Source organism: Vicugna pacos, chromosome 21 (genome assembly GCF_048564905.1).
Source record: "Vicugna pacos chromosome 21, VicPac4, whole genome shotgun sequence".
NCBI lineage: Eukaryota > Metazoa > Chordata > Mammalia > Artiodactyla > Camelidae > Vicugna > Vicugna pacos.
This window is the reverse complement of record NC_133007.1, coordinates 29,630,433-29,651,737: the sequence shown is the minus strand read 5'-3', so window position 1 is coordinate 29,651,737 and position 21,305 is coordinate 29,630,433. Positions and strand designations below refer to the sequence as shown.

Here is a 21,305-nt window from a genome sequence, read left to right as displayed (position 1 = left end):
CTCCTGCTCTGAACCAAATGTTTTGAAAGCTGAATTATGGCCACTTGCATTTTAGGCTCTGTAATTTTTTTTAAGCATCTTCACCATGCTAAGAACAAGAGCACAGAGAGGATATGAAATAAAAGTCTATTTTGCACTCTTTGACGACTGTACTTGGTCGAGGAGCAAGTTAAAGCTGGTGATTAGAATGAGACCTCTGTGTCTGATGGACTTTACTTTTCCAAACTTCCCAGTCTTCAGCGGGATGGACTAAGGCTGCAGTGCTCCAGTGTCTTGCATTTTGAGTTTTAGAGGTTCCGCCTCCTTTTTTGACCTAATTAATTTTCTTACTAGTCCTTCCAAATATTGTTCTGGCCACAGAGCGCTGGGGAATGGGTGGTTTTCTTTGCCATTGGTGTGAATTGGGGTATGAACTTTTCCATTCTTCTCATTCCTGTAGGGCTGCATGTGAGACTAGCTGGTGTCACTCCACTTTGACCTAAAAATTCCTTTCTGTTTGGGAGGCAGAGATCAATCTTGGGAAGTTCCTCTGTGTGCCAATGTAGAAGAGAGAGCAAACTGGACGTCTTGGACGGTAAAGAGCCCAGCTTCTGTTGTTCAGTCTGTGTATGTTAGCTTTTGTTCCTGCTTCTGCAGGGTCTCTTGTAAGTTAGAACTACGTGCGTTCATTGCCGGGGCCCTTCCCAAGCAGAGGTCAGCGCGCTGAATGCGAGTCACAGCCGCGAGTGCAGTTACCTTGTGCTTTTCTGCGAGCGAGGATTTCTGCCGTAGCGGATTCTCTTGGAAAGGCAGGTGGGGAGAAGTTAGCAGGTATTTATTGCGCCATCATCGGTTTGTGTGAACAGGAGGCAGGAGTAGCAACACACAAGCCCCGAGCTCGTCACAATAACGGAGCAGCCAGCATCCACTGAGTTTCTTTTGGGTGTCGGGTACCGAGACGGCGCCCCTTTCCTCAGGGAGTTCCCCGGCTGGACATGACAGGGGTACAGTTTCAAAAGTGTCACGAGTGTAGTGCTATGGGTCCGTGGAGGACACTCCTGAGGGTAGTTTGGAATTAAGGAGAATTTCACAAAGAAGGGACGGACACTCGTGCTGAAATTTTACTTCGGGTAGCCATTGTTCTAAGTGACGACAGTTGAAGTTCATTTTTTAATGGTTAAATTTTGTCAGAACTCTTCAGTTTGATACATATTTATTTGCTTGCTTCAAGTTTGTTAGCTTGAAGGACGGTAGATGAGTTGTTACCGCTTGTTCATGAAAGCATAACGTTAGTATTTTGTTTGGACCAGGGTCGTCTGTACATGCCCAAGTATAGTTTTCCTTTCTCCACGTGTGTGGGGCAGACTGGGTCTTCCTGTTGTGCCCTTTTTCTGAGAGGAAGCCTTTGAGTAGTTGGCATGCCAGAAGTTAAGAATGAGCTAGGAATGGAATCCTGAGACCTTTTAGTTCCACATTCTAAGTTTGATACTATGCCTTTTATGGTGTAGTGGTCATAGCATAGAAATGAAATCTGTTAAACATGACATAGTTGTAATAAACTTGACTTCTTAGAGCAGGAGAGTGGGGAAAGGTCATTGAAAGAGTTGAAATTGGAATTGTTGGGTGATGCTGAGTTAAGTTGGACTAATTTGTGAATTTATTCACAGCTTTTTGGCAACAACTTTATAGAGTCTCCTTTTAAAGATTCCTAAGTAATTTGCCCTCAGGACAGCCTGAAACTTGGTTCTTCCTTGCCATTTCAAAACTATAAACCCTGGAGGCTCAACGGTGTAACTCTAGTTTATAAGGACTGATGCTGGAGGTGGTTCTGCCTGGTGCGTTACTCAGTGGCTTGTTGACTTCTCCAGCTCACCTCAGTGCAGCGTTTCACACACAGTAGGCCCTCAATCAGAGAGACTCATGTGGCCCTGTCGTTAGCCCCACCTTCCCCCAGAAGTGTGTGAAAATGAATTTTCTTGCTGAATGCTGGCCATGGAGAGTTACAGCTGAGGTAGGGAGGAACTATGAATGGTATTCGCTTTGTGAATTCAAATGTGTATCTGGAATTTTGCCTCTTCCACCTTTACAGTCAGCTCCTAGTTCTCTGTTCTAATTAGGAATGAGAAGAAGCAAAAATGTGTGGGTTTTTTCCCTACTAAATGCTCCGAAACTTAAAAGGTAGAAAAATTGCTTTTATTTGCCCTTAATATTTCTCCAGTCTCTGAAAATGAAATACACAGTTGGGAAGGAGGGAAAGTCATAAGGCCTGCCTTGAAATGTCTCCAGATTGGATAATATACTCTTTACTAACTGGAAGCTGATTCTGTATATATGGGAGACGACAACTTCCTCGTAAACTAATGCTCTAGAATAAATAGGAAGCCTGTTCTTCTCTTAAGATGTTCAGTAACAAAATGATACTGTTGATTTTTTGATCCCCTTTGGAGCTCTTCTTCTTTGCTTTCTCCTCGTCCAGGTGAGGGGCACCTTTGAGAAGGGGTTCCTGGACTCGTCACACTCCTCGCCTCCAGGATGAGCACTGCAGTCTCGTGACCCTCGGGGTTTCGGTGAGTGGCCTGCGGCTGATAGCACTGAGGGCACGCCCGACTTAGCAGGATGATCTTGGGGGAAGGCTTCAACTTTTATTCAACAAATATTTTTGAGCCAACGCCATGTGCCAGACACCATAGTAAATGCTAGAAGTGGAGGGATAAACAAATCAGTCTCGATCCCTGCCTTCGTGGAGCCTAGTGAGAGAGATGACTGTTACACAGATGATCACGTAATTATACAACGTGGGAAATGCTGTGAAGGAGAAACACAGGAGTCTGTGACGAGAGTGTAATGGAGAATTTCACGTAGATTGGCATTCCGGCGTCCTTTCTCCCTGACGGAGAAACACTGAAGCTGAGATCGCCTTCATTCAGCAAGAACCGTCCAGCTGGAAATGGAAAGGTTAGGGGTGAGGGAGAGAGGTGTCAGGAGTGACTCCCCAGTTTCTGGCATGGGCAGCTGAGGGGATGAAGGTGCCTTTTACTAAAACGTGGGAGGCTGAAGGAAGAGTCCGTCTGGGAGGGAGGCTGCATAGGGATAAAGAAGGCATCTTTGGCCTTGGTCAGTTGCAGACATCTAGTGAGATGTCAGGTTGGCAGTTGTGTATACAGGTCAGCAGAGCAGAAGCTGAGCCGGAGATGTAAATTTGGGAGTTGTTGGCATGGGAAGAACTTACTGGATGAGAAGAGAAGAGGACCCAGGGTAGAGTGGTGAGGAAGTTGGAATTGTAGAGATTGGGTGGAGAAGGGGTCTGCAGAGGAGGCAGGCGAAGGGTTGCGGGGGCGGGGGCGGTGGGAGGAAAGCTGGGCAAGCGTGGTGGTGTGGAGACCAAGAGCCTCGCTTTCCTCATCTCTGAAATGGGGAGATAGTAGTCCCTGCCTGCTGGGGTTGTTGTGAACGAGCTAGTATGTGTGGAGAGTGCTTACAGCAGTTCCTGACCCATGGTTAGCAAACATTTTAAATATTATTTGAGAAGAAAAGGAACATTGTAAAAGCATATCTTCGAGTTAGGAGATTTAGTTCTACTGGGGAAAAGTCTTTTCTCCTTCTCTGGCTGTGATTAACCTTTCTGGGGGAGACCTTTCCCGGTTTTTAAAAGGCGAAGAGGTGAGCACTAACCTGGAGATGCAGGGAGCTGAAAGAGTCTCATTTTATTCTTGGCAGCTGTAAGACATGTGACAGGTTTTCTGCCCAAGTTGTTAAGTATCAGACAGGCGAAAGCTAAGGTGACAGCTCCCTTGGATTAGGGGTTAGAACACCTGGATTTATTCCTCGTCACAGTGAGCCTGCATGCTTGTCTTAGCCTGTTGTGCTGTCCCTCCACCCGCAAAGGAACGGTCAGGAGATGGCTCAGCGGAAAGGGGGTCAGAGAGCACTGGTCAGAAACCTGGGAGAAGCCGTTCACCCCCGTGTGCTCTGTTCATTCATCTGTAAAATGCCCGCTGATGAAGGTGGGGTGAATTGTGAGCATAGACACTGTGTGGGGAAGTACTTTTAAAGCACAAGTGTTCTCTGTTCACAGTATCATTACTAGAAATAATCTTTGCTACCAGCTCATCAGAAATGCCTGTCAGGTTGAGGTGAGCTGATACTTGCAGTATGTTTAGAGTTTGTTTGGGAGGAGAGTGCAACACAGATGCCAGGTGTTTCTGCTCTGGGAGCAGCCGAGTCACCCAGGGTCCAACCACGTGCTCGGTACATTGTGCTGAGTGTTACAGAAAAACCAAGACAAGGCTCTTGTCTTCTAGGAGCATAGTCTTCATAGGGAGATAGAACATAACACATAGGACTGTTCAGTACAGCACTTGCTGGATGAGAAGAGAAGAGGACCCAGGGTAGAGTGCTGGAATGTGCAATGCAGACAGAAGGTACCAGCAGTTACAGGAGGGGACCGTATAGGTGGTAACTCCTTTTCCCGAGGTGGCTGTTCTCTGATGGCTTTGTCCAGGCAAGAGTCCTTTGCTGCAGCTTCTGTTTCACCAGTGATTCTTGATGTTCACTATGAGGCTGCGAATGGTTTCTGATCATACATGTTGAACTTGACAACCACAGTCAATTTTATAGTCAGAACTGGGGGAAAAAGGAAAAAAAGCTAAAGGTGGTGGGGGATAGACATACATCCTTAAGTATAATCAAGACCAGAATGTTTTTAGGGTGCTTTCTCCTGAGGTCAGCGTAGAAACGTTCCGCAACGCTTTATTCTAGTTCTTTTTCCCAACGTCTTCGTTTGAAAGAAAAAAATGTGGTTGTGTGTGCTCAGAACTTCCGTAAATTCCTTGTGGCCTCAGGGAGTATAGCTGTGGCTATTGCAAATTCCTAAATGAAGAGACAGACATTTGACCCTTGACAGTGGTCATACTCCGTGCCAAATCCTGGAAGGTGACAGGTCCTCCCAGTTTCAGCCTGGTCCCCGAGCCTCTCCGGGTCCATGTAAGCTGTGACACCTGAGCTGCTTCCAGCTCCTGTGATTCTGTAGCCACTAATCCTGCGGCTAAGACCCTCCTCCAGCGCTGCACCACATGGGTGAGGTAGCAGGAGGCGGGGGGAGGTGAGGGGACAGTGGTTACAGAAAACCACATTGGAGCTGCCCTGGAAGGAGCGGCGACTGAAAGTGTACCTTGGTTTTCCTTGAGCCAGTCTAGGCTCCCCTAAATAAAGAGCTGCTCATTTGTTCTCTGGCTGGGTTTGGGAATATTTTCTTGACCTTTATGCTTCAAATTAGCCTTGCAAGTTGGCTCAGAAAATATCTTAGCCTCCAAAGGTGTTCTTTTACCTTTTACCAACACCATGGATCATCCCCATGCTTACCTGTTCCCACAGCCCCTGTCAGTGAGCAGTGAGAGCACAAGATACGTACTCGGCATCACTGAACAGAAAGAGTGTAGAAATCGGGGCAGAACTGATCGCACTGGGTATTGGCTCAGTGGTCGATTTCAGAGGGGCCTCCTGTAATGTCTCCCCACCCGAGGCCCTGAGAATAGAAACATGCTCCGTTTCATGGTTTGCGATCAGGGTGGGTTTGTTGCATTTCAGGGCCGTCGGAGGTGAAACACCAGCTAGTTTCTGTGGCTTTGGAGTACCCTGTGGTTTCAAAGCATTGTTTTGAAAAAAGAAAAAGAAAGCCCAACTTTCTGAGTGTTCTGTATTTGGAAGTAGAGAGATGTAAGCGAGAATATATGGCTAAAGATAAAAATGTTTTTCTCATCTGCTTACAAACGCCGGCTGCGTGATGCTTGGGTGGGAGGCTTGTGCGCTTGGCAGAAAGTCTTAGTCACTCTTCAGCAGCTTTAGCACCAGAGCCTTCTGGCCAGAATGTGAACAACGGCCTTCCCTTCCACCCTGACGGAAGCTGAGGAATGGTCTAGCTCTGCGCCATCGAGCTGGCAGGCTTTAGCCTTGGTCCTGCTGTAAGGGTGTTGATGTCTCTGTTTTTGCTCCCAGTGTGCCCTGGAGATGCGAGATTTTCCTTTGGCAGCAGGAGGCACACACCCAGAGGATGCTGGAGCCGCAAGGGCACAGGACCCACTTCCACAGCGGAGAAAAACAAAGAGGAAAAAGGTGCACAGGTGGCCGGCACTGAGGGACGCCCCCAGCAAGCCGCGGGCCGCCGCCACTGCCCTCAGCAGCTGTTGCTGCTGCCGCCCGAGAGGAGCTCGGTGAGCCCGTCCCTGTCTGTGGCCGCAAGCTCAGGATCTCAATCAATGCATTCCAGTAACCCTAAAGTGAGGAACTCTCCGTCAGGCAACACACAGAGGTGAGGCCAGGGCCCGGCCCGGCCACCCCTCGGGGATGTCATGGTGGACCGTCAGGACTCATTGGAGGAACAGTGTGTTGAACTAGAGGCCGGAGAGACCCAAGTGGGGAAGGAAAAAGAGACAAGTGAATAGTGACAGAGTAGTGTGAATACTTAGGTTAGAGTTTTCCTCTGCTGTTCTCTTGTCCATCATGGCCTGGCCGCTCCTCTCTACCACGCCCCCCTCACCAAAACACCAAGACAAGGGCTTAACGACCCCCAGCACAATGTGCTGCACTTGGCAAATGAGGGAACTGAGGCCTGGAGTGGCGAGGAGGCCCAGGGTCCTAGAACTAAGGCCCCAGCCCTGGTCCCGGCGTGCAGCTTCCTTCCCTTCCGCGGTGCTGAGGGTGATGCTTCAAAAGAACCGCTTCCTCCTGCCTGGCGGGCGTTAGTGCCTCTGCTCGGGGCGTGATCCTGCTTGGGGGGGATTAGTGTCCTGGGGGGCTTCCCTCGCCTGCCAGTCACCCGCGGGCGTCCTCGCGCTCTCCTGGACCCGCTCGTATTTTCCAGTGGGAAGCCAGTCTCTGGCTACAGCTGTTCCTTGCCGTCAGCTGGGGTGGGGGCTGGGGGTAGTATTTTGATCTTGACGATGTCTGTTTGTTTACTCTGAGCTAGTCTTAGTGTGAGAGTCATTTCTCTATGTACATAGAAACCGTTGTCCTTTATTGACAGAAGCCCTAGAGATGGGTCCCCATGTGGCTCTCGGCTTCCTGAGATCTGGCAGGCCACTCTGCTTGGTCCTCCTCTCTGCCGAGAGCTCTGAGCTGAGGGAGGGGAGGAGGGAACAAGCAAGCGGGGGTGAGGCGGGGGAGGGGGTGCTCGCTCAGTCCTCAGGTCCCCTCGACCTGTGGTCCGCACTGCTGCTCCCCGACTCGTGCCGACCAGCCACACCCGGTGTCTGATCTCCTGTTGTTGTTTGTCTCTTTTAGTAGCCCTAAGTCAAAGCAGGAGGTGATGGTCCGTCCCCCTACAGTGATGTCCCCATCTGGAAACCCCCAGCTGGATTCCAAATTCTCCAATCAGGGTAAACCGGGGGGCTCAGCCAGCCAATCCCAGCCATCCCCCTGTGACTCCAAGAGTGGGGGCCATACCCCTAAAGCACTCCCTGGCCCAGGTGGGAGCATGGGGCTGAAGAATGGGGCTGGAAATGGTGCCAAGGGCAAGGGGAAAAGGGAGCGAAGTGTTTCCGCCGACTCCTTTGATCAGAGAGATCCTGGGACTCCAAACGATGACCCTGACCTGAAAGGTACGTCTGCACGATCGCTGATTCCCAGGGAAGCAGGTGTTCCTGGGAAGGGCTCTGGCGTGGGTGCCGGGGAGCCTCGCGGCAGCCGGGTGGGGAGAGAGGCCCCGGGGCGCGCAGTTCTCAGTTTAAGGTGGAATGATTTCTGGCCATTTTCCTACTCGCTGAGGAATAGTTTGGAACCACCTTGATGAGGAGTTCTTGCTCTCCAGGATGCGAGCGTTCTAGGGGTTTTGGTAGAATGTTCCACAGCCCAGCCCATGTTCTTATGGAAGTTTCTGGCCTCCGTGCTCTGGGTACTTGAGTATGAAGCCAGTGGCTCCAGTTCATCTCTGCCAGGGCCCACACTGGAGCAGTTCCTCTGACAGCTCCTCCTCTCCTCCATCAAATTAATGTTTGAAGACTTGGGTTTTGTGCACTCTGGCTGCCGTTTTCCCAGAGTTGTCGGCCCAGGAGGCAGCCCTGGTGCTAGTCCAGGTCTGTCACGGCCAGTTCCAGTGTGGCAGGAATGAGAGGCCACATGTGGTGGGGAGACAGTAGGCACCAAATGGAGGGAGCCGGGAAGAGTGTGGGACCCGTGGCTGTGGCTTTAGGCTTTTTGTCTCCCAGTATAAAATAGGAATTCTTAGCTGTAGGCCAGAACATGAGACTAGTATTCAGGGCGTGGAAGTGTGACTCCCCAGCGCAGCTTAGAAATGGAAACCTGGGTGGTCGGCCCCTGTCTGTCCTTTCTCTTCAGGCGTTTGGGGGAGGCCTGTTCAGAGTGCCAGCACTGTGCTGGGTGCTGGGGGCGCCAGGGTCAGCAGGACAGAGCAGCTGCTGTCCTCAAGGGTTTGAGTGCACCTTGACAGCAGATCATTGAACAGTTACAGTAAAATTTGATAAATGCTGAAGTAAGGGAAGTTAAGGGGCTCTGGGTCACTAGCAGGGGCATCCAGCCGAAGAGGTTGTAGAAAGTCTCCAGGAAGGGGAGACATTTACAGTAACATCTGAGGGATGCGTAACAGAGACGTGAGGAGCTGGGGGGAGGATGCCTTATAATTAGCCATTTACGGAAAAGTGTGTTTGTATTTTTATGAGTAGAAGAGGCTTCCTCTTAGCAAAGTTCTTGCTTCTTGAAGTCCTCGAGGTGGGTTTGTGTTACGATGCTGTACGTGCTGGCAGAAGGGAGGGAGTCTTGTTCTTCCTGTGACGCGAGTCTTTTCGTCCTTTCAGAATGTAATTCTGCGGACCACGTAAAGCCCCAGGATTCCCAGCACACTCCGCACTCGATGACCCCGTCAGGCGCCACCGCCCCCGGGTCTGCCACCCCCTCCCACGGCCAGACCGCTGCCCCCGAGCCCCTGCCTGCCCAGAAGACCCCTGCCAAGGTGGTGTACGTGTTTTCTACTGAGATGGCCAACAAGTAAGTTGACGGCTGTGTCTTGCTGTCACCACGGCTTGTGTTTGCCCGCCTGAGCTTGCAGTCCCACTGAAGGTCGATCCCTTTTCTTTTGCCCGCTTGTATTACCACTTGAAGGTAACACAGAGAAAGAGGTAAAATACAGCATAAAACCCCCGACTCCTCCTCCCCAGGGGCAGCCGCTGGCGCCGTTCCTTGGGCTTTCCTTCCAGAAGGTTTGGAGCTGATGCAAACACACATACGCATCCTTTTTAAACACAGCAAAGGCCGACTGCACAGCGTGCATTTCCCTGTGGCTTGGTGTTCGTTTTAAAAAGACACAAGTGATGCATGTCCATTTTAGAATAATTGGGAAATATAAGTAACTAAAACGAAAATCATCTCAGGAATTCATAATGATGACTACTGTAAACGTTCTGGTATATATGTTTCTGGTGGATCAATGGATTTTTATTTATGCAAAATGTGACTATATCTTAAATAGAGTTTTCTGACTTTTTTTTCTTTTACTTAAGATTTTTAAAAATTAAGGTACAAAATGAATCTTGACAGCCTTAAATTATTATTAGGTGTTGTAAGAATTCATGTTTCCCCTCCTTGGGTTGGAATTTTGACCTCGGATTCTCTGTACGACACCTGCTGTAGTGGATTGGTTTGAGGGAGAAAATCCTGGGTTTTTTTAATGTGTCCTTTGAGATTTGTTACTAGCTGTCTTTTAATTTCAAAAGATTGGTGGTAAATGATAGACATAAATAATGAAAATCTTTTCCTCTATTTCTTCTCATTCAGCATTGCTGGTGGTTCTTTGTACTTCCTCCTCCTCCTTACAGGTTTAATCTGGGGGTGAAGTGCTCTGGAATCACAGTTAGTGAAACAGAAACGAGCCCTAGTGTGTGCATGTCTCCTGTCTTTGCAGAGCTGCAGAAGCCGTACTGAAGGGCCAGGTGGAAACTATCGTCTCTTTCCACATCCAGAACGTCTCCAGCAGCAAGACGGAGAGAAGCACAGCCCCCCTGGTACGTCATTTTGGGAATGGAATCCTGGTGTAAAGGCCCCGCAGAGGCTGCGGAGGTAGGAGGCGGTGAGCCCCGCTGGCAGGGAGGCAGTCTCTTTTCTTCCTTCTTCCAGTTTTATTGAGATGTAACTGGAAAACAGCACTGTGTAAACTTCAGGTGTATAGCATGATGATTACTTACAGACATCGTGAAAGGATCTCATTACGATCTCATTACTAGAAATTACTATCATCTCATATAGATACAAAATTAAAGAAATAGAAAAAATATGTATTTTTTTCCTTGTGATGAGAACTTTTAGGATTTGCTTTCGTATCAGTTTTTATGTGTAACATACAGCAGTGTTAATTATATTTATCATGCTTTACATTACGTTCCTAGTTCTTGTTTATCTGATGACTGGAAGTTTGTACAGTTTCACTACCTTCCTCCAATTCCCCCTCCCCCAACCCCCCCACTTCTGGTAGCCACAGATCTGATCTCTTTTTCTGTGAGTTTGTTTGGTTACTTGTGAATTATAATTGACCTATAAAACTGTTGAGTTGCTGATAAACAGCAGTGACTCGATGTGAGCGTACATTTTAAAGAATCGCCGTGCTAAGTCTGTACATCTGTCACCAGAGATACCACATAGTTATTGACTGTATTTCCCACTCTGTCCGTTTCATACCTATGGGTCATTTCTTTTGTAACGGAAAGATTGCACCTCTTTATCTCCCTCACTTATTTCTCTCTTCATCCCCAGTCTCCTCCCTTCTGGCAGCCACCTGTTTGTTCTCTGTATCTATGAGTCTTTCTGTTTAGTTATATTTGTTCATTTGCTTTATTTTGTAGATTCCACATGTAAGTGAAATCATACAGCATTTGTCTTGCTGATTTATTTTGCTTAGCATAGTGCCCTCTAGGTCCATCCATGTTGTCAAAAATGGCAAGATTTCATTCTTTTTTATGGCTGAGTAGTATTCCATTGTATGTAGACCACATCTTCTTTGTCCATTCACCTACTGATGGGCCTTTCGGTTGCTTCCATATCTTGGCTGTTACAAATAATGCTGCAGTGAACATAGAGATACATGCATCTTTTCTAATTAGTGTTTGTGTTTTCTTCAGATAAATGCCCAGCGTGGAATTGCTGGATCATGCAGTAGTTCTAAGTTTAATTTTTTGAGGAAACTCCACACTGTTCCAAAATGGCTACACCTGTTTACATTCCCACCAGCAGTGCATGAGGGTTTAATAGGGAGATAGGCTTTGTGGTATCAGCTACATCCTGGGCTTTGAACCCAACCATGTGGTTTTAGGCATATTACACTGCACTGGCCTTTCCCACTAGCATGCTGACCTATTGGTGAATTACTAGGAGGGAAGAGGTACAAAGTAAAAAAGGAGATATATAGATATCTTAGCATTTCTTTCATGTAACTGGGAAAAACCTGAATTCAGACCCTATGTACAGAGCAGAATTTTAAAAATAAACACTGTTGAGTTAGTTGAAGAACACAGAAAAAGCAACAGCTGAAGCTACAGTACTGGAGTACATGCTGATAACACCGTGATTAGGGTCTCAGTGACTTTTAAAATGATTTATTTATTTCAAAGTGAGAGGAGCATTGAATGCTTCTAATTGCTTGATATTTCCAAAATTATAGTAAATGTTAGGCTATTTTCTCTCTGGGACTTAAGCACCTACTATGAACTACATTAGAAAAAGCATACGATGGCTGTCTTACACATGTAGTATTCCAAATTTAACCAAAAGATATTTCTTGTGTCTTGCATTGTCAAGGCGTCACGCTGAATACGGTGGGGCCACTAAGAGGTTCAGTGTGCAAAGTCTAAGACTGGGATGAGTCTCAAACGTGCGAGAAGTTAGATGACAATAAATGACTGAAGTGACAATTTAAGGTAGAATGAGTGACATTTATCCGTGTTGTACATGAACACAGAAGTCCCTCTCTGTGACACAGCAGAATTTGGGCTTTTCTAGACTTAGAAAATAAATTTCACGTTCCTCTGCATCTCAGCTACTCAGGGGTAGAAGATAGATGTATGTATAATATTGTAAATGTATATATTTTAAAATTTATACTTTAAAATATTTATTTCTTTATTCATAATTTACATTGCTCTGGAATGCACAAGGTACGTTGCAACTCAGACTGACACTTTATTGACTTAATGACAGATCTTAATACAGTTTTTACCTCCACCTTCTCTGGTACTAAAATGAAATAGGGAAGGAGTTAAGGAGGGAATTGGGACTCGTCCAGTCACCACTGCTCCAAATCTAAAATAAGAAGGGTGGTGCTAGACTGGTTCTCCCATCACAGTCACCTTACAGGAAACCAGTGCCAGCCTTAACAAACAAACAAAGCCTGGTCGACAAAACCAAACTTAAAATGGGGCTGGAGAGCAACAAAAGGTGACCTCCACACTGCAGTCGAGAAGTCAGCGGTGCGGGAGACACCGCAAGGCGCAGAGCCACACAGCTTCGGCCGGTCTTACCCACGCGAGTCTTGGCCTGCGGGGGTGTGTGTGTGGAGGGCACCTGCGAGGGAGACGTTTATGGACGTGCTCACAGAACGTGAACACTCAGAGAGGCGTCTTTGTGTTTAGGCGACACAAACTGTTCGTATTCAGGGAGACACATAATTATTCCTGTACAGATTTGCACCCGGATAAACATTCAGGAGAGTAGGTGGGGAGGTAAGTAAGAGCCTCGGGGGGCTGGAAATGCAGACTGTATCAAGTGAACAAGCAGGAGCAAGTGAACATCAGAAAGGGACCAGGCGGCCGGCAGGGGGCTGGTGGGAGATCCCAGGGATGGAGCTGGTAGGCTGGGCTGCCCTAGCACCTTCAGTGGCGCCTGGGAGTGGACCCAGGACATTATCTGTCCCTCTTCCAAGCACCACCACGTCTGTTTCCCCCGCTGTGGGTAAGCATGCTTGCACCAGGACTCAGTATAGCACTGGTGGTTAGTAAGTAATGATAAGGCGGTCATCCATTCTGTACAGAGGGTGGTCTGCTGCCGCCTGCAAGGGCAGCTCGAGAGGCCCTGTGAGCTGGATGGCCTCGTGCTGCTCTGCAGAGCCCGCTGCCTGCAGCCGCTCTCACTGCAGTTCATGTACAAACGCTTATCACACATGGAGTCAGTGATCACAGACTGCAGACAGAAATCGGAGGCGTCAGGCCCCCGAGAACTCGAGGAGAGGGGTGCTTTGCTAGTCACCATGCCAGAGGAGACGCCGAGAGGGGGCGGCCTCCGGTTGGTAGAGCACGGAGCTGGAAGTGACAGGTCCTTTCTCTTTCAGTTGAAAACATGACTTTTTGATTGACAATGAGAAGTCTACATACCCAGTTACACTTTCGGGGAATAGAAAAAGGTGTTAGGTACAGCCTCCCACCTACCAAGAAACTAATCTCTCCCTGAATCAGAGACACGTAGTAGACATGTGATAGCGAACCTGTTCCTCGAAATAGACCCTCAGATGTATTCACTTTGGCAGAGTGTCTCTCCCTTGGCGAGCGTATAGTTATTGAAACCTAATCTTCAGAGAGGGAAGGAGGATGCCGTTTGACAGTAACGTGTAAGAAAAAAATCAAGATGTCTTTACGTCCGCAGTCGGGTTGTACACGAGCAGTTTCTCCAGCAAGTGTCAGCGTAGATTTATGTGACTGGGACAAGTCCTGGGGAACGTATCTTGCTCTTTTAATTGCCCTTTTGTTCAATTTACCAGTGATTTTTAAAATCTCGTTTATCTTCAGAACGCGCCAATATCTGCCCTTCGGAACGATCCGAAACCTCTCCCACCACAGCCTCCGGCTCCAGCGAGCCAGGACCAGAACTCCTCCCAGAATGCCAGGCTACAGCCAACTCCACCCGTTCCGGCACCAGCACCCAAGCCTGCCGCGCCTCCGCGTCCCCTGGACCAGGACAGTCCTGGGGTAGAAAACAAACTGATTCCTTCTGTAGGCAGTCCTGCCAGCTCCACTCCACTGCCCCCCGACGGTACTGGGCCAAACTCGACGCCCAACAATCGAGCAGTGACCCCTGTCTCCCAGGGGAGCAATAGCTCTTCAGCAGATCCCAAAGCGCCCCCACCTCCACCAGTGCCCAGTGGAGAGCCCCCCACGCTGGGCGAGAACCCCGATGGGCTGTCTCAGGAGCAGCTGGAACACCGGGAGCGCTCCTTACAAACGCTCAGAGATATCCAGCGAATGCTTTTCCCTGATGAGAAAGAATTCACGGGAGGACAGAGCGGGGGACCCCAGCAGAACACTGGGGTATTAGATGGACCTCAGAAAAAAGCAGAAGGGCCGATACAGGCCATGATGGCTCAATCCCAAAGCCTCGGTAAGGGCCCTGGGCCCCGGACAGACGTGGGAGCTCCATTTGGCCCTCAAGGACATAGAGATGTGCCCTTTTCTCCAGATGAGATGGTTCCACCTTCCCTGAACTCCCAGTCTGGGCCCATAGGACCCGACCACCTGGATCACATGACCCCCGAGCAGATGGCGTGGCTGAAACTGCAGCAGGAGTTCTACGAGGAGAAGAGGAGGAAGCAGGAGCAGGCGGTGGTGCAGCAGTGCTCCCTCCCGGACATGATGGTCCATCAGCATGGGCCCCGGGGGGTGGTCCGAGGGCCGCCCCCTCCGTACCAGATGGCCCCTGGGGAGGCCTGGGGGCCGGGGGCGGCAGAGCCCTTTGCTGACGGGATCAACGTGCCACATTCTCTGCCCCCGAGGGCCATGGCTCCGCACCCCAGCATGCCCGGGAGCCAGATGCGCCTCCCTGGATTTGCAGGAATGATAAACTCTGAAATGGAGGGGCCAAATGTCCCCAACCCGGCATCTAGACCAGGTCTTTCTGGAGTCAGTTGGCCAGACGATGTGCCAAAAATCCCAGATGGTCGAAACTTCCCACCTGGCCAGGCCGTCTTCAGTGGTCCCGGCCGAGGGGAGCGCTTCCCAAACCCCCAGGGATTGTCTGAAGAGATGTTTCAACAGCAGCTGGCGGAGAAGCAGCTGGGTCTGCCCCCAGGCATGAGCATGGAAGGCATCCGGCCCAGCGTGGAGATGAACCGGATGATCCCAGGTTCCCAGCGACACATGGAGCCTGGGAACAACCCCATTTTCCCTCGAATACCAGTGGAGGGCCCTCTGAGTCCTTCCAGGGGCGACTTTCCGAAGGGGATGCCCCCACAGATGGGCCCCGGTCGGGAACTGGAGTTTGGGATGGTTCCTAGCGGGATGAAGGGCGATGTCAGCCTAAATGTCAGCATGGGATCCAGCTCTCAGATGTTACCTCAGAAGATGCGAGAGGCTGGGGCGGGCCCCGAGGAGATGCTGAAGCTGCGCGCAGGGGCCGCAGACATGCTGCCCGCTCAGCAGAAGATGGTGCCCCTGCCGTTCGGCGAGCACCCTCAGCAAGAGTACGGCGTGGGCCCCAGGCCGTTCCTCCCCACGTCTCAGGGTCCGGGCAGCAGCAGTGGCTTGCGGAGTCTCAGAGAACCGATCGGGCCTGACCAAAGGACTAACAGCCGGCTCAGCCACATGCCACCACTACCTCTCAACCCCTCCAGTAACCCCGCGAGCCTCGGCTCAGCTCCTCCGGTCCAGCGTGGCCTGGGGCGCAAGCCCTTGGATATCTCTGTGGCGGGCAGCCAGGTGCATTCCCCAGGCATTAACCCTCTGAAATCTCCCACGATGCGCCAAGTCCAGTCACCCATGCTGGGCTCGCCCTCGGGGAACCTCAAGTCCCCCCAGACTCCATCGCAGCTGGCAGGCGTGCTGGCGGGCCCAGCTGCTGCTGCTTCCATTAAGTCCCCCCCTGTCTTGGGGTCTGCTGCTGCCTCACCGGTTCACCTCAAGTCTCCATCACTTCCCGCCCCGTCACCTGGATGGACCTCCTCCCCCAAACCTCCCCTTCAGAGTCCCGGGATCCCTCCAAACCATAAAGCACCCCTCACCATGGCCTCCCCAGCCATGCTGGGCAGTGTAGAGTCAGGTCAGTATGCTTTCGTCCTCACGGTCGCACCTTACAGCCAGAGATTGCAAAAGCCTGATTTACTTACTTCCAGAGAACGGGTGTCCCAACCTGTTACACAACCAGGGGAGGCGGCCTTTGCCAAGATGGACATGTTTGTGGCAGGGTGCATCCTCTGTCCTTCCATGGGGTTATGCACCAGTGCCCAGTCCTGGCAAAGATGCAGGTCCTTAGTGCAGAATATGTTTATCAGATAGGACTGGGAGGGCAAATGGGAAATAAGTGCCATTTCACTGAATGAGTTACACTTGCACAGTGAGCGCACATTGGTGAAATAAAATGTCCTGATGGTGGATCAATGGCTGCTTTAACTAGATCTGCCCATTTCAAAGGGCTGCCTTGGTGTCAAGGGACTCTGAGTGTCTTCCCAAGCAAAGCGGGGAGGCTGCTGAGAGACTCGAGTGGTTCTCGTAAATCTGTGTTGACCGTGGAAACAGTTACCAAAACCTTCTCCTTCGCAGACTGCTGTTCCCACAGATCAGCTACAATTTACAACTATTTTCTTCCTGGGAGAATCGCTCACTGATGATGGTGGTTTTGTGAACAGGACCAGAGGTGGTCAGGGGAAGATGAGCACTGAGGTGTAAACACTAGGTCTGTGCCGTCTCCACTTGAAGACCAGAATCAGAATAAGATGGGGGATTTAACCTACCGAGCTGCAGTGTGTGTCTCTGCTGGGCAGCAGTTCACAAAAGCGGAGCAGTGGAGCCGCCCCCTCGCCGTTCTAGTTCAGCTGTCTTGGTGGTGGAAATTAACCAAGAGCCCGTGTAGGGTGATTCGGTTAGTCCCTGGGGTCGGATGGCCAGTCTGGCTTCCTGGCATACTGATACCCAAGTTGAATTCTGAATGGTGATTGGCAAGGGAGAGAGATCCACTTATTTCCCATTCTTTTCTGTGAAACCGTTGTCTGTGACCCATGTTTTTCCCGAGCTTGAGCTAAAATTTCTGACGCATTCTTGGTGCGTTTGTCTTCCCATCTGCTGATCCCTCACCTCCGCCTCACACTGCAGTCTCCCCCTGCACACACACAGAGCTTGACTGGAAGATGGATGATTCATGTCCTGGGTCTAACAACACTGTCCTGTTCATCTGTCTCATTCCTGGCCTTGCTAGTTCATAATCCTAAGCCCAGTAGCCTTCAGGAGGAGTCTAATTCCTTGCCCCTTTTTTGTTTTATTTTGCTTTCTTCTAGGTGGCCCCCCACCTCCTACTGCCAGCCAGTCTGCCTCTGTGAGTATCCCAGGGAGTCTGCCCTCTAGTACACCCTACACCATGCCTCCAGAGCCGACCCTTTCCCAGAACCCACTGTCTATCATGATGTCTCGAATGTCCAAGTTTGCAATGCCCAGTTCTACCCCGTTGTACCATGACGCCATCAAGACTGTGGCCAGCTCAGATGACGACTCCCCTCCAGCTCGTTCTCCCAACTTGCCATCAATGAATAATATGCCAGGTAAGAAATCAGGAAGGTAGGATCTGGAGCTAGTGCTCGACAAAAGAAGAAACTTCTCCAAGTGTTTTCTTGATGGCTGTAGACCTCAAGAGCTGGAAACTGACCAAGCTGAAAAAGTACAGCATCTAAGTTAGCCAGGGTCTTGACTAGAGGAAGTGAACGGTAACAAGCTTTTATTGGCTTCATTCAGTGTTTGTTGACAAGAAAGCAGGTTTCTTAATAGTTCTTACAGTTTTCTTGTAGAAGTTCTGGTGCTTCCGTGTACCTGGATGCTCTTTTAGGGTAGGGGGAGGGTCTCCTGGAGCAAGACTGAAAGCAGCATCTTTTTAACATGCTGATTGGAATGTCTTTAGTCCACAAATATTTTCCTGGAAGGGCGGCCTCAAACCACAAGCAGCCGCAGGATTTCAGACAGTGGAAAGCCCCTGTTTCCTAGAGAAGCACTTTCTCTAGAGAGAAAAGCCCCTGTTTCCTAGAGAAGCACTTTCTCTAGAGAGAGAAGGCTCCTGCCTTCCCTCCTCCTCCTGTGCTGCTTCACTCCCGCACCTCCCGCCTGCCCAGATCGCACTGGCAGGAAGCGGTCTGGGGTGGCGAAGGTGATCGGCGGGGAGACCAGGCCTTCTCCGCCATGGGGTTCTGGTTCCAGTTCCGTCTTGATTGTTGGGGATGTCCTTTACTTACCATCACTCAGTTTAGCTCGTGGCCAGCACAGGCCCCGTCCCTTCCGTGCTCAGCAGTTAACTCCATGAAGAGACTGAGTATTTAAGTGTCCCGGAGGCCAGAGTGGAACCTGTGTGCTTTCCTTTTCCATTAAAAGTTAGCTTTCCTTCAACACGTCACACGACCTGGGGTTTGAAGCGCTCTCTCTGTGAGTCAGTGTGAAGTGATGAAGCCGAATGTCAGCCGCAAGGGGACTGCGCGCTTTGCTCACGGTTGCTTCTGATTCCTGGCCTTGCAGGGCGGTTTAATCCTCTTCTTCCGCAAAGGGCCGCACCAGGTCGTCCAGGCAGGTCGTTTTGCTCTATGTTAAATCTCTCCAGCGAAGAAGACTGCTCGTTTGCATACCAGCCTGTAACTTTTCACACGGGAGACTCTTCCTAGCTGTCTTCCGTGCATCTCTGTGCCACGCAGTTGAAGACCCGTAGCCACTGTCTTGTGGAGCCGCTGGTCTGTGCGCTCCAGGATGCACTCGCGTCTCACTGGGGCGGAGGTTGCGCAGTGTGTAGTTCCCCCAGCACAGTGCCACGCACCTTTGGTGCAGAGTAGTTTTTCTGTTACTTTGATTGATTGTATGTTTCTGAGTTGCTTTTGGTTGAGTTGATCCCTCTGATATCTTTATTTTTCTAGGAATGGGCATTAACACACAGAATCCTCGAATTTCAGGTCCAAATCCCGTGGTTCCAATGCCAACCCTCAGCCCAATGGGAATGACCCAGCCACTTTCTCACTCCAATCAGATGCCCTCTCCGAATGCCATGGGACCCAACATACCTCCTCACGGGGTCCCGATGGGGCCTGGCTTGATGTCACACAACCCTGTCATGGGGCACGGGTCCCAGGAGCCTCCGATGGTGCCTCAAGGACGGATGGGCTTCCCGCAGGGCTTCCCCCCAGTGCAGTCTCCTCCGCAGCAGGTTCCGTTCCCGCACAATGGCCCCAGTGGAGGGCAGGGCAGCTTCCCAGGAGGCATGGGTTTCCCTGGAGAAGGGCCCCTTGGCCGCCCCAGCAACCTGCCCCAAAGTTCAGCAGATGCAGCACTTTGCAAGCCTGGAGGCCCGGGGGGTCCTGACTCCTTCGCTGTCCTGGGGAACAGCATGCCTTCAGTGTTTACAGACCCAGATCTACAGGAGGTCATCCGACCTGGAGCCACCGGAATACCTGAGTTCGATCTGTCTCGCATTATTCCTTCTGAGAAGCCTAGCCAGACACTGCAATATTTCCCTCGAGGGGAAGTCCCAGGCCGTAAACAGCCCCAGGGTCCTGGACCTGGGTTTTCGCACATGCAGGGGATGATGGGTGAACAAGCCCCCAGAATGGGACTAGCGTTACCTGGCATGGGAGGTCCAGGGCCAGTGGGAACTCCGGACATCCCTCTCGGGACGGCGCCATCCATGCCAGGCCACAGCCCAATGAGACCACCAGCCTTTCTCCAGCAAGGCATGATGGGACCTCACCATCGGATGATGTCACCAGCACAATCGACGATGCCCGGCCAGCCCACCCTGATGAGCAATCCCGCTGCTGCCGTGGGCATGATTCCTGGCAAGGATCGGGGGCCTGCCGGGCTCTACACCCACCCTGGGCCTGTGGGCTCTCCAGGCATGATGATGTCCATGCAGGGCATGATGGGACCCCAACAGAACATCATGATCCCCCCGCAGATGAGGCCCCGGGGCATGGCCGCCGACGTGGGCATGGGTGGATTTAGCCAAGGACCTGGCAACCCAGGAAACATGATGTTTTAAGCTGCTAAGATTGGATGTGCCGATCCTCGTCAAGATGAGATTCCAGGTCCTGAGAGCTGCTTTGCGGGGGTTCCAGGAGTACTGCTGGTCATGCAATAGGAGAGCAGAGACCCAAGGGCTGCTTTGGGGGAGGGGGGAACTCGAGAATGTATGGATTTATCTGAAAACAAATTATTCATTTAATCAACAGGTGTGTTTTTTTTAAGATTTATTTTTTAAAAATTATTTTTGTGGACTTGGGTATCCCATGATGGCACCTACTTTTGGGAATCTGTAGCCGTGCTTTGAGAAATGCCATCGGTCATGTGTTGCACCGTTCTCTGTATGTTTACGTCCTTTGGACTGGCTTCTCCCAGGATTCTTTTCTGGTTCTGTTTTTGCTTTGGGCTTTATTTTTTGTGTACTGTACTATATTGTAAAAGGGATTTTAGCAGAGACTTTAGTCTTTGGGACAAGAGGAGAACAGGAATGCTGGGCTGTTTACTTTAGGTGGAGAATCCATCTTCAGACCTTTGGACTATTTTCTTTCAACTCCAGTGTATAGAAAAACCAAACTACGACCTCAGAGCAGAGTATTAATGAAAAGCACAAAAAAAGGAACTAAGTTCAGCAAGGGGTGGGGGGAGGGGGGAAATTTTTCTTTTTAAAAATAATGACGCTTAGGACATTCGATTTTCAGTTCAAGTGCTCTTCAGCACTGTCCGCCTCTCCTGATCTCCAGACCACCTTCATGGTTTCCTCTTGTTTTCCCTCCCGCCTCCTTCCCTGTCTTCTGGGCTAAATGAGTTTCCTCCTGTGGTGCCCCCACTGGTGACCCCTTGCTTCCCTCTCTTTTTCCCTTTGGCAGCTGCAATACACGGCGTGATTTGGGGGAAATAAATCTAGCGCAGCCTCGCCTTCCCTGCCGAGCGTCGTCCTGGCTCCGGGAGGGAAAGGCCTGTCTTTGGGATGCTCCATGGTCTTCTTTGCCCTCATCTTTACTTCCCCAGCCTCCCCTTCCCTGCTCACCTGGTTTTCTGTTCTCCTTTTATTAGGAATTCCCAAGTGGATTTTATTAATGTGGGAGTGGAACAGATGCTAAAAGCTATCCAGGATTTTGTTTTTGTTTTTAATTTTGTGGTTCCTTCCCTTGCCTCCCCCTCCCATGCGTAAAACGTTCTGTGTAACCTCCATTAAATTTGGTACAAAACCACTCACCAGAGCTGTGGTGTCAGAAAAATAAAATATATTGTTTCTTACAAAATTGAACCGCCTTTTTTGTCCATTTGGAGCCCTGTTTGTTTAGTGTTGGGCGTGTCAGTTGCCGTGCAACCCAGAAGCATAGCATCTCTGTGTTGGAGCTGGTCAGTAGG

The 21,305-nt window shown here is 50.3% G+C and overlaps 2 protein-coding genes across 6 annotated transcripts in view; both read left to right on the top strand.

Annotated features, from left to right (window-relative positions):
* Positions 1-6,192, top strand: part of LOC140688132 (uncharacterized) — a 64,008-nt gene extending 57,816 nt beyond the window's left edge. For 3 of the 5 annotated variants that reach the window (XM_072946718.1, XM_072946720.1, XM_072946715.1), the window contains 2 exons: positions 2,456-2,546; positions 5,974-6,192. In XM_072946718.1, the coding sequence (XP_072802819.1) occupies positions 5,986-6,192 (207 nt within the window). In that variant the 5' untranslated portion in view covers positions 2,456-2,546; positions 5,974-5,985. Of the gene's footprint in view, positions 1-439; positions 575-2,455; positions 2,547-5,973 lie in introns of all 5 variants that reach the window. The other 2 variants (XM_072946719.1, XM_072946717.1) reach the window with 1 other exon arrangement.
* On the top strand, positions 6,159-21,196 carry BCL9 (BCL9 transcription coactivator). The gene is made up of 7 exons (XM_015246306.3): positions 6,159-6,286; positions 7,258-7,574; positions 8,787-8,976; positions 9,890-9,989; positions 13,755-15,996; positions 17,228-17,488; positions 18,836-21,196. Exons 1-7 carry the CDS (start codon positions 6,234-6,236, stop codon positions 19,951-19,953), a joined length of 4,281 nt encoding a protein of 1,426 aa, XP_015101792.1. The 5' UTR covers positions 6,159-6,233; the 3' UTR covers positions 19,954-21,196.
* The last annotated feature ends 109 nt before the right edge of the window (positions 21,197-21,305 follow it).